General features: G+C 35.9%; 1 protein-coding gene across 1 annotated transcript; it reads right to left on the bottom strand.

Moving 5' to 3' along the window:
- Nucleotides 1–6549: 6549 nt before the first annotated feature.
- On the bottom strand, nucleotides 6550–11505 carry LOC121430400. Its single transcript, XM_041627686.1, has 3 exons — nucleotides 11068–11505; nucleotides 8227–8586; nucleotides 6550–7848 (listed from the first exon to the last, which is right to left on the bottom strand). The coding sequence occupies exons 1-3, from the start codon at nucleotides 11077–11079 to the stop codon at nucleotides 7543–7545; spliced, it is 678 nt and encodes a 225-aa protein (XP_041483620.1). The 5' UTR covers nucleotides 11080–11505; the 3' UTR covers nucleotides 6550–7542.
- Between the last annotated feature and the right edge of the window lie 566 nt (nucleotides 11506–12071).

Genomic DNA, 12071 nt, shown 5'->3' with positions numbered 1-12071 from the left:
AAATAGTTTTCTTAGCCAAAATTCATAAATGTTTCATTATTTTTCCTTTTACTGCTTAAAATCAATGAATTTTATCTTGTTTATGGTCAAAATAAAGTCCCCGACAATTTCCATTGAAAAAACAATAAAAAACAAAAAGTCGAAAAACAATGAAATACATAAGAAATTTAGAAAACAATAGAATACATAAGAAAATAAATTTGATTTTGAAATTTTTTAAAAATCAATTTGATCAGATGCCTATCTAGAGTATGTGAAACAAAAATTAGCATTTCAGGGGCATTATTTTATTAATTAGAGCAAACTTATGATTTTACGCATAAATTAGCATAATTAATGAGACATGAGATTTTTTGCCGAATTTGATGTTATAGATTTGTAGATAATGCCATGGGTAACGCGTGTGCCAATTTTCGTCGTGATCGCGCAATCAACGGCCGAGATCATAAGGGGGGGCTGAATCAGCCCCCCCCCAGTCTTTTTAGGCGTCGAAATAGCCCAGTCTATTTAGGATTAAGGTTCATATCAGGAAAAATGAATGAATCCCCTATTAAGAACAAAGAATACAAGAGATATGTTGAAATATATTTAATTTAAGACAAGGGGTTCTTTTGAAAAAAAAAAAAAAATTGTGTGAGGTGTATTAGGGGCTTTAAAGGCCCAATCACATGCTCACATTGTTCTGTGCAAGCCTTATGGGTGGGTTGCATGCAGGTGATTGCCTGCAACTCACTGGCAAAATTTTTTTGAGCGTGTTCAAAAAATTTCTGCGTGCAAATCAGAATCGTGCGCTTCTGCATGTGAGCTGCATGCAAGATACCATCAATGCAGGTGGCAAAAATAGTTGCCCACAAGGCTTGCATGGAGTGACACAACAGGGCCTTAAGAAAGAAAAAGATAAATTTTTATTGAAATAATTATCTTTATGAAAATTTTCTGGAATTGCAATATTCTTGTATTTGATTTCACTGTACAAGCACTAATTTCATACAGAAATTCAACTTACTTTGGAATAACATGTAAGCCTTCAAGGTGTATTGTTTAATCTTTCCAAACGTGTTTTTTTTCTTTATTGCATGCAAGAGATGACTACTTTATCTTGGCAGAATCCTGGTTCAAAACAAATGAAGCAAAAATATTTATAAACAAAGGAAATCCTCCTTTTTCCATTTAGAAAGGAAAGCACAAAGAGAGGAAATGATAGTGATAGCAATGACAATCATTTTCCTGTTTCCTGGTTAATTATGACTTTTTAAAATAAGAGCAACTTGAAAGGGAAAGTAAATATGGGGAGGTGAAACTTTTTTTACTCCTTTCTGTGATACTTATGAAGAATGTTAGTGCAAAAGGTCATTGGGGATAATTGCCTTTCAAATGCCCTCATATTCAGTTCCTCTCGAGTCTAGTCCAGATTTAAAACAAAAACTTGGAATCGCATATTTTTTATGGGGATGTTTTGAAGCTCACCAGCATAAATTTTGTTAGATTGCAGTATAGTTTATATTAGATTCAATGGGATTTTCTTGGGTTCTTTCGTTTTAGTTTTCCAAGGTTCTTGGTTGAATTTTGGAGGTGATTTGGCACAAGCCCCCATTTAACTTTGTTTCGTGCTTTTGATCCATTGGGCCTTATGCTTGAGGTAAGTTGGACCAAAATCAATGGAAAATGTGAATTATAATTAAGTGAAATTGTATTGAATGGGTTTTTAGAGAATTTTGTTCCAGGTTATTCCACTAAAGTGTTATTGGAGGTATCTTTGCTTCAGCCTTCGTATGTCATGTGAGACAAGAGAATTCATTCCAACAACAGCAGGAAAGAGCAGTAAAGCAACAAATTGAGAGATTTTACAACGAACTGTAAGAACAGCAAGAGGGTAAACTGTCAAAAATATATATTTGTGTAAAATATACAGTGAAGTAAAGGTATTTGTGGTATTCCCATTTTTAAAAATTCTGTTTCATTAATTCGAGACAGCAAAATTTTATCACAAAATACTTTCATGTTCAATATTTATAGTTAATGCTTGACATGTGATTGTGATTTGATAGTATTCCTCTCACGCATGTTAGCTTAAAATACTACCACTGATAAAAGATGAATTAATATTTTGGTGTAAATAGTTGTAGAAATTACATTTCACATGTATCTGTAATCTATGTAAAGAAACCGAGGAATATTGATGAATGAAGTAATTTCTCTTCCATTTTTTGTCTCTTGAGACTGTATGTAAAGGGGTATCACATTCTATATTTTAGCAAAGAAACCCCGCCAGTGAAAGAATCATCTGAATTAGTACATATGAAAAATGACGAATGTGTATTTTGTATATTTCAATAAAATTTTGTGTGTTGAACATGTATTATCGTTCCTCAGCATTGCAGTTTGTTAACAGCTTTGAAAGGAGGGTTCCACGACATTTGCTCTGGCGACAATCGCTCAGATGGAAAATCCGCCCTTTAAGCAAAATCGAAAAGTAACCTCAAACCAAATAAACCCTAATCCTTTACATTATTCTCATAAAAATACTGTATTACAATCCTACATGTAATTCTAACCCTATGCCCTCTGAGGTATTAAGAGAGCAATTGTCGCAGGAGCATATGTCATGTAACTATTAAAGGGGAATCCAACCCATATAGAAACTTGTTTTTGTCAGGAAAAGAAATACCAGACAAGGTGATAGGTGAAAGTTTGTACAATATTGGACAGACAAAAAGAAAGTTATGAATTTTTAAAAGTTGTAAATATTGGTAATCACTATGCCCGTGGAGACTTCAAATTGGCCGCATGTGTGATGTCATAGTGATGTAAGGCAAGGACTACTCTTCTATGTAATCCAAAACATATGGCTAAAATGTCATTTTTCCAAAAAGTTTTATTTCAAATTATATTTTTCTTTCATGAGGACATAAAACAATATACTACCTGGGTTATATTTAGATTACTGCCCCAGGGGAATTGGTACTTTAGGAGAAAACCGCAAATCCCTGATAATAAAGTACATGGCCTATGGGAAAGTTGTCCTTGCCCCTTGTCATAATTTACTCACCCATTTGCCAATTTGAAATCTACATGGTATTAGTGATCTCAATTTTCGATTTTAACTTGTCCGATTTCTTTCAAACTTTCACCATTCTGTTTAATTTATTTTTCTCCTTCCCAACACAACATTTTATGGCCAAGGCTGTATTCCCCTTTAAGGGTTAGAAGTGGGTGTATAGATAATTCAAAGTACAATTCACTCAAACATACAACCTGTTATAATGGTGAGTTTGCACAATAAGCAGTATTTATTACAAAACTGTTTTTACAGTACTTGCATTTGCATGATTGTAGTACAGTTGGTTCTCTTAAAAGAATTCAAACAATCCCAAATTATGTAGCATTTAAATGATGAAAAGGAGTGATGTCTTTTACTCAAAAGCTAGTTTGGTTTTCCTTGATAATAATAGCACAACAGTCGCATGATAACGTCTGAAGAAAACATGTTAAAGTGGAAGTTCATCCTGAATAAAAGTTTAATTGTAAAAATATCATGGAAAAAAATACGTGAAAGGTTAACAAAAAGATTAAGAAAGTTATTAGAATTTTGAATATTTGATTCGTGACGTCATATACGAGCAGTTACCCAATATGTTAGGCAATATAAAACAATTTAAATGGTTCATGATTGACTGAAAAAAATGTTCTTTCAGGAGCGGGTGAGAAATATTTTGTCTGTTCAAAAAAATGACATTTCATTCATTTTTTACTACGCAATATATGGGGAAGCTGCTCGCGTATGACGTCACAAATCAAATTAAAATGATGAAGATGATGGAAGTTGTGATAGCGATGGTGATGATGGTGGTGATGAGTATGATTATGATGACATTAATGATGACGGTGGTAGATGAACTTTCATACATTCTTTGAAACTGTAATCAGTTCCTTTTTTTCCAACATTTCAGCTCCTAAATCATTACCCTCGTCTAAGTAAAAAAAAAGAAATCCAAGCTCATATTAAATCACATTCAATCTTAGGACTGCCCATGTCCACCATACGCCTACGTGTTACTGCCATGTACACTATATTTACTCCTGATATTCAGTACTGTTATCTAGCCCGTCAAGTGTAAACATATAGGCCCGTATTCGGAAGTCGAGTTTAACCTGAGTTTAACTCAGGTTTAAAGTTGTGGTTTAAGTATGGATAGACATTTGTAACATAAATCACTAACGGCAGAGATATCATATATCAGCTCACTGGCTCTCAAATCATTCATAATTGTCTTGGAAGTATATAAATTATACCGAGGGTTTTTTTTACCTGACTGCTAAGAAAGCACGAATGCCTGTGAGCAAGCAACCAGGTGACCAACGGCTTAAGGTCCTCTCCGAGGGACCTGGTAATGAGGATAAATGCCTTACCAAAGGGCACTTGCGCACCACTTGGGAATCGAACCCGCGTCACCGGAATCCGAAACCCCCGCTCAACCGACTGAGCTATCGCGCCTCAATAGATGATTGTCTTAACCATCGATGAATCAGGAAAGGGCAAAGTAAACATAAGAAACATACAACTTAATGAAAATTTTGACACTCATGGCTTCCCATAACTTTAGCACAGACTTAGACCATGGTCTAAATTAAATCTGACATACGGGCCATAGAGAATATATAGTGTGTTCATCAAATAAATTTCATGCATAGAAAAAAAAGACAACAATAACAAATAATGATGATAATACAATAATTGAGCACCTCATGATTCATGGACCATCTTCTGATAAAGATTTGAAATAATATTAGACATTTTGAAATATATACGGATATTATATAGACCTAAGACAATAGCCCATACATGTTTTTAAAACAAAATGCATGATTTAGCCTTTTGCATTCCACTCATACTGTTTACTATATATATTTATCACTGTATTCACTAATTACTATATTTTTCACTATACATGTATTTCACCAGTCTACTGTGTGTTATTTTTTTTATCACTTATTTACTGTATTTTAATACAATCTTTTTATGTTTAGCTTTGCCTTATGCACTATAATTCTGAATAGAATATTAATTAAAAAACCAGAAAAATCAAAATGTATATTACTTGAACTTGTTCAATACGACATACGATAGTAATGCTGTGAAATAAAAAAAAATAATAATAAAACAGCCATTATTTCCTCTAGATACTGCTACATAACTATAAAATGCATGGTATCCGTGTGCTAGTAACGTAATGTTCCATTGTAGACATAGTAGACAAAGCTGTTGGAAATCCTTGACAAAGTTACCAGACATATTTTATCTTTCTTTCTTCCATTCTCCTCCAAAATGTTGCGGCACAGTCACACCTATTGATGGAATCAAGACCGATCAAATTTTTTACGTTATTCCGTATCGATCGGTTTGAGGGCGGTTTCCTTGGCATGACCGCGGCGTAAGAAGTCGGGTCACGAGATGAAGAGATGATTGATTACACCACCTGTGCTGTTTGATCTAGAGGTTTTTTTTTGGGGGGGGGGTCGCAGAAATAATTCGTGGAGGAGGTAATAGGTGGTTTAAGAACATCTTATAAAAAAATCAGGGAGTTTTGCAACTGTAGCGGGGACAGATTCAAGAACGCAGTAAATGTATTGAAAAATATCCGTCAAATGACAGCTGGGAGGTCTTGGTCAAAAATTGGTAATCCGAAACATCACTTCTGTCCTTCCGGAGCTGACGAAAAATTGTAAAATAAAATCGTTTATCAAGAGTACAGGAAGAAACTGCTGCTTTGATTCACAAATTTTTGACAAAGACTTCTTGATTGTTTATTGTCATGACGGGTATTTGGCAATATATTGTCTATGTTCTTAAATCCGTCGTACATCGTGGAAGCAAAAACAAATCCATTTTGTAAAAAGGTTACTATAAGAATGATAGATATAACATATAAACATAGTACTTTGAAATCTGCACACCGATGTTTTTTTTTTTAATTGCGTACCCTGTACTTTTATTTACTGTATTGTGTATACCAAAACACTTAGACCCGGATTCTGAAGTCAGGTTTAAATTAAACTCTGGTTTAAAGTCGTGGTTTAACTATGGATAGAAGATTGTGGCATATATATAGATCTTTAATGTTAAATGCTCAATGTGTCGGCTCATTTTGGCTCTCAAATCATTCTTAACTGCCTGCGAAGGTGTGTGTATTTGTGTTTTGTCAGACGTGTATCAATCAGATATGATTATTTACGTCTGGGACCGAACTTTATCGTCACCATCCGAAAGACGTGACAAGGGCTCGAACCTCTGCATTAATTTGTAAGGATTACAGACGCACGCCACAACGCCCAGAAGGATGAATAAGATAGTGTCTTCTCTATTCATGAATTAGAAGGAAAAAACAGTGAACATAAGAAAGATACGATGTAAAGAAACTTCTGACATTTTTGGCTTCCCGTAATTTTAGCACAGAATTAGACCACGGTCTAAGTTAAAACCGATTTCAGAATACGAGTCTTATAGGGTCTACACAAAGTCAAATGTCAAAAGTTTATATATGAATATGAACAGTTTCATTGACACAGCCCCTTAATAATTAGACGACATGACAATAGTAGATAGTTCAAGTACTGTAGTAATATTACATAATAGTAGATAGTACGCCGCTTTGAATTATTTACACGATACAGCAATTAACGACCTTGGACAAACTAATTGCTCTTCAGAAACTCCAAGCACAAACAGCGTGAACAGCTATGATATATGAGGTGGAGTGAATACAAACTAGAATCAAACATTTTCAAATTCTTGACTTCAGCAAAAAACTTCATTAGAGAGCTACTTGGTTTTGTATTCATCGATTTCCATTTCTCAATGACTTAAATACCCCTTTCATATACATATCGCTAAATGGGATACATATCGTCTCCAAATGAAATCTCTTTGACGAAAGTGAAACATTTCACGAAAATCCATTTTTATAACAATATGATGCTGTTTAAAACAATATTAAGCTGTCCTAACTCATTGTTTAAAGTTTGGTTTGTCGGTGTACGTTCATGGAATACCAAATATGGCGATTGTGGTTACCTAAACAAATAGCTATGCATGCATGCGTTAACTTAACTTTGGTTTAATTTTCCACACGACACTTAAGTTAAGTATTTTTGCTATAAGCATTTTGACTATTTGAGAAGTTTTTTCATGATTCCGGGTTTTGGGTTCGATTTCATTGAAGTGACTGTTGCATATCAAATAAAAATGGAAGAGCGCATTATGGAAGTCGTTTGGACTGAAGAATAAATTTTGAAAACAAATCACGAAATGATACTCCATTTTGAGAACGATCTTGGACCAAACCGTCGTATATATATTGTGTTCTTGGAAGCAGAAGAATATCACAGTTCGTTCGAACGCCATCGAATAACTTATTATGTTAATGGTTAATATAACTTGTCCGACCGATAAAAAATTGCTCAAATCAACCAATAACTTAGATAGAGTCTACATAATAGAATGTTTGCTGATAAATCTTTTGGAGAGTGAAGGTAATCATCAGATCATCCTCCATCCCTTCGACCAGGCGGGAACCTCGTCCTACTCCTTTCCCACGTCCCTGTCGACGGCAGACCGGCATCCGGGGTAGAGCTGACTGACACATTAAGAAATGGTTCAGAGGTCACATTTGCCACTGGAGGATCAGCTGCAGCCGTTGAGTCATGGGATCGAATCATCTTGGGGATCCAGACGGCGAGGCCGACAAGTATGGCAATTAATATAAGAATGCCGAAAATTACGAAGCAGCGGTTGTTTCTCCACCAGTATCTCACCATTACAACTTTTCCAGTTTTCTTGAACTCCAAAGCCTGCAGGGATATTAGGAAAGTGGAAAAGAAGGACCGGTTTTTTTTTACACTGCTAACCGTGGACGACATTATATCAGATTCTAAACAACTGTGTTCAAACGCTTACATATAAAGGTATGATTACGTAGCCAGTGAGATAGGATGATTGGACTGACAAATTGAATTAAATCTGACAAGCAACATAATTTTGTTTTTTCTAAAGGGCAGAATATTGAAAGGGCGAGGAGACAACGAACCCCAGGCCTGTGCCCATGAAAACGGTGTTATACTCTGTCACGTCTGTACTTTAACTCGTGATAAAGGGGGGGGGGGCATATAGCCCATTGCTATGTGTTTTTTTTTTTCGATTATATTTGAAATTCTAATGCATCCACCTACCGCACCGTGAAGCCGGTCGGCCGCGATCTCCAAGTCTTCGACTTTCGCATCCCTCTCTAAGATTCCATCGACATTGGTGCGCACAAGGTCGATCACCTCGTCAACGTCCTTTTGAAGCTTTTCGATTCTGACCTCCTTCGATTGGTAAACCACCACTCTCTCGGTGTGGGGGCTTTTCAGTTTCTTTTTGGCGCTTTCGTCGGGCTTCCGTCCCCATTTTCGTTTAGAGGACTGTTTTTCGTCCGATGGTGATGTGGTTGGAAAAGGAACGAGAGGTTGTTTTTGTGAAACCGTCTGTGGTGGAAGTCTTTCATATTCCTTCTTGGTCTTTTCTTGGTCTCTGACACTACCTCTTGATTTCTGAAACGCATGTTTGATTTAAAGAAAATCAGAATTGTGGTATTAAAGAAGCATTAGCGGATTTTAGCAACTTCGCAGACGTTTTCGCAACGTTCAGAATCTATTGAAAATGCCCGTCTATAATCACAATGGACAGATTAGTGGTCATTGTCGAAAAATGGTGGACCGGGACAAGATCAATTATGTTGTTTGTTCAGAGTCCAGGACGACAATGCTGTTTATTCACCGATTTTCGACAAAGACTACTTAGCTATGAATGTCTTTTGACAAAAGATTATCTGCGTTATGGAATTTACTGTGAAGTGATTGCTAAAATTCCCTAGATACCTGGGGGCCGTTTAGATAAGAGCGACTTTATAAGAACGACTGGTAAACCTTTCTTTCGCGCTAAACCATCGCCAATGAATATACCATTTACCACAAGAAAGGATCACCAGTCGTTCTTAAAGTCGCTCTTAACTTACGAACAGCTTTATGAAACACTCCCAGGAAAGTGAAGAAACTTCACTGAAATGAGGAGATGACATCAATGCTCTTAAACTTCGATATTTCTAGGACTTAGGCCAGTCATCGGGCATATTTCTTTACTACAGCACAAATGTTGTTTGTGCATGGATCATGTGAAATGATATAAAATATAGGTCTTTCTTTAACTGATCGTGTAGGTAATTTAAGTGTTACGTTTGTACGATTTTCGGTATAGTATTCACATAAACCCGATTTGAATTCCGATGAACATGACCTTTATATGTAAGCATCATTGACATATACAATAAAGACGGATTATTTTATCAATAAAGGAAAATAGCTTTATAACCATTATGTTAACGGGACACTAAAAATAAACAAATAGGGAAAAACGAAAGAAGATGAATGGAAAGATATAGGTCGCGTAACTCTATACTAACCTATCAGTTGCGAAAATAAAAATTATCTAAATGTCCTAACCTTCAAGCAGTCTTACCCCCCCCCCCGGCCCCTTCTATCGAAATACTCCGCCCCCCCCCCCCTTGACTTATCAGCAATTGATGGGCATTCGATGTCAATGTTTGAATGGAAGAGTTATCTCAAATATTTTCTAAAGGGGACATTTGGATTATTACAAAAAAAATAACTCATCAGAGCTAATATTTTGTTGACCATAGGGTAGAATGGAAAGCTTAAACCTGAAAATTGCCCTGTTGCAGAATGAGTAATAAGAAGTAAACCAAAATGACGGTTTTTTATTTTTCATCTCATGAGCATTCAACCAAGGCTTTTATTTCAGCTAAAATTGAACTAATTGTTATTTGAAGAGAAAATGCCTATTAAAGGAAATGTGTTATAAGCCTACAGAAATATATTAATATCGTCTTTTGAATGGGGACTTTGCAATGGGAATATCAGGAGATAAAAAACTTTCTTCTTAAATTTGCTCATTATCCCAGTATTAAGATAATTTTGTTTGTGCTGAGGAAATGTTTTTGTTTCAGTCATCTGCCATTTGTAAATTACGAGAAACATTATAGCAATCATCAAGCAACTGAACAATCTTTTTTTTATCAGATCATTCATCCTCTGTATCCTTCTCCGCCGCCCCCCCCCCCCTCCAAAAAAAAATGTCACAATGAAACTACAAAAGGCATATTATTTTATTTCTGTTTACAATACTGTGTAAACATTCCAAAAATAACTAAAAATCGCCCATAATGTGTAATTTTTAGCATTTTTAATAGTTGTCCCATTCACCCTCACGGACCGGCATTTTTGTTAACAAGATCGAACCCCGGACTTTCACATGTCTAGTCACGCGGCGCCTTAAACCACTCGGCCACGGCACCTTTATTGCGTCGGTTAGCCCGCAATGATGGGAAACGAACGCCCCCCCCAAAAAAAAAAGAAAAAAAAAATCATAATAATAATGATGATAATGATAATAATAATAATAAATGAATAAATAAAATAAATTAATAATAATAAGAAAAATAATAAAATAAAATAAAACAAAACATTTTTCAATAAATGAATAAACAAGAAAAATAAACAATTAGATGAAAAAACAGAATACTTATTGGATCTTCATAAAATAAAAACAGCATCAGCAAAGCCCTGGCTTTATCTTAAAATTGTTTTTAAATACTTACATCTAATTAAAAAAGCGATAGAAATTATGATTAAGTAAAATTGTCCCTACACTCCATACCCTAAAAAGCGAACTATATTTTCAGAGTTAAAGAGGGGCAGCCTATAAAAAAATATTATATGCCTACAACAAGGAATCCAAAATTCAAATAGATCACACAGGGACTTCTTTGTATTCAAAGGGGGCAATAGATGCTAAAAATAGAAAAACAGGCGCGCCGAAAATGTTAGCATTTGTTTAATTTGTGCCCCCCCCCCCCCACCGAAACATGAACCGATGCCACTATTACAACGTATCCGAATCAAACAGACTAATGAGATAATTATATGAATGAAGAGATAAGATAATTGTTTGCCTACCTGTTTCGGCATAACTTGTCCTCAAGTTAAAAACTTGCTTCAGTCCTCCCTTCGCTTGTATCATCTAAACCCGGATCAGCAAAAGCCTCGCATATATCCACAAATCACAACATGATATAATCACCGCCCATTATCCTATGGCTATGTAGTAATCATTCTCGTAGTGTTTGCTGTATACGAATGTAAAATGTTCTCATGATGGTAAAGCCGCACACATGAACCACAAATATGCCGTTTGCTCTGATTTCTTTCTCACCTTCTATGGACTTTTATGTTTACATTGCGTCGCTCAATCCCTCAACATTTCTAAAGCGAGGTTGTCCTTGTAAAAAGCATATGCTATTCAACATGTACCAAGTTCAAATGAGCTGCGAATGTTAGCTAGCTAGCTCTGTCTGCCTTGCTCACGCAGGTCGGGAAATACCAACTCCATGGGCTCCATGCACGGGGAATACCCGTGTATGATCGATGAGTCAGATTCGTCGAATCGCTGTTGTTTATTATAATGAATGATGATGATAATAATTGCCAGGGGCCGTACCGATGGGGGCGCTTTGGGGCTCTTGTACCCACCCCCCCCCCAAAAAAAAGGGAGAAAAATAAAAGAAAATAGAGGGAGAGTGTGAATGTGATATCATTTTCTGTATATCATGTCAAAATATTTTACAAAATTTGATATTTCTACAATCTCGAAATTTTTGCTTGCTCGCTTCGCTCGCTCAGAAGTTGTTGGTAGATTTTGAGCGATATGCCATATCTATAGCCCCCATAAAAGTGTTGGCTCACTACGTCACTGGTAATGATTTTATATGGTGATGATGATGATAATTATGATGATTGAAGGTGATGATGATGATTTCCATTGTTTAATCCATTTTTGCCTGTAAAATTGTCAGGCCGCCCCCACCCTCCCTTATCAAAATACACTGTCGCCAGCCCTCAAGTCCGTTCCACACTCTAGGAATTGAAAGGCACAACCCCAAGATTTATACTCTTGTTTCGCC

Source organism: Lytechinus variegatus, chromosome 16, assembly GCF_018143015.1.
Source record: "Lytechinus variegatus isolate NC3 chromosome 16, Lvar_3.0, whole genome shotgun sequence".
Lineage (NCBI taxonomy): Eukaryota > Metazoa > Echinodermata > Echinoidea > Temnopleuroida > Toxopneustidae > Lytechinus > Lytechinus variegatus.
Note: the sequence above shows the minus strand (reverse complement) of the source record. Positions and strands in the feature narration are given on the sequence as shown.

Excerpts from the sequence above, each read along its gene's own strand:
- LOC121430400 (XM_041627686.1), bottom strand. Across the intron at positions 7,849-8,226 it reads CCGACCGGCTTCACGGTGCG|GCTTTGGAGTTCAAGAAAAC; the intron begins GTAGGTGGATGC and ends ATATCCCTGCAG.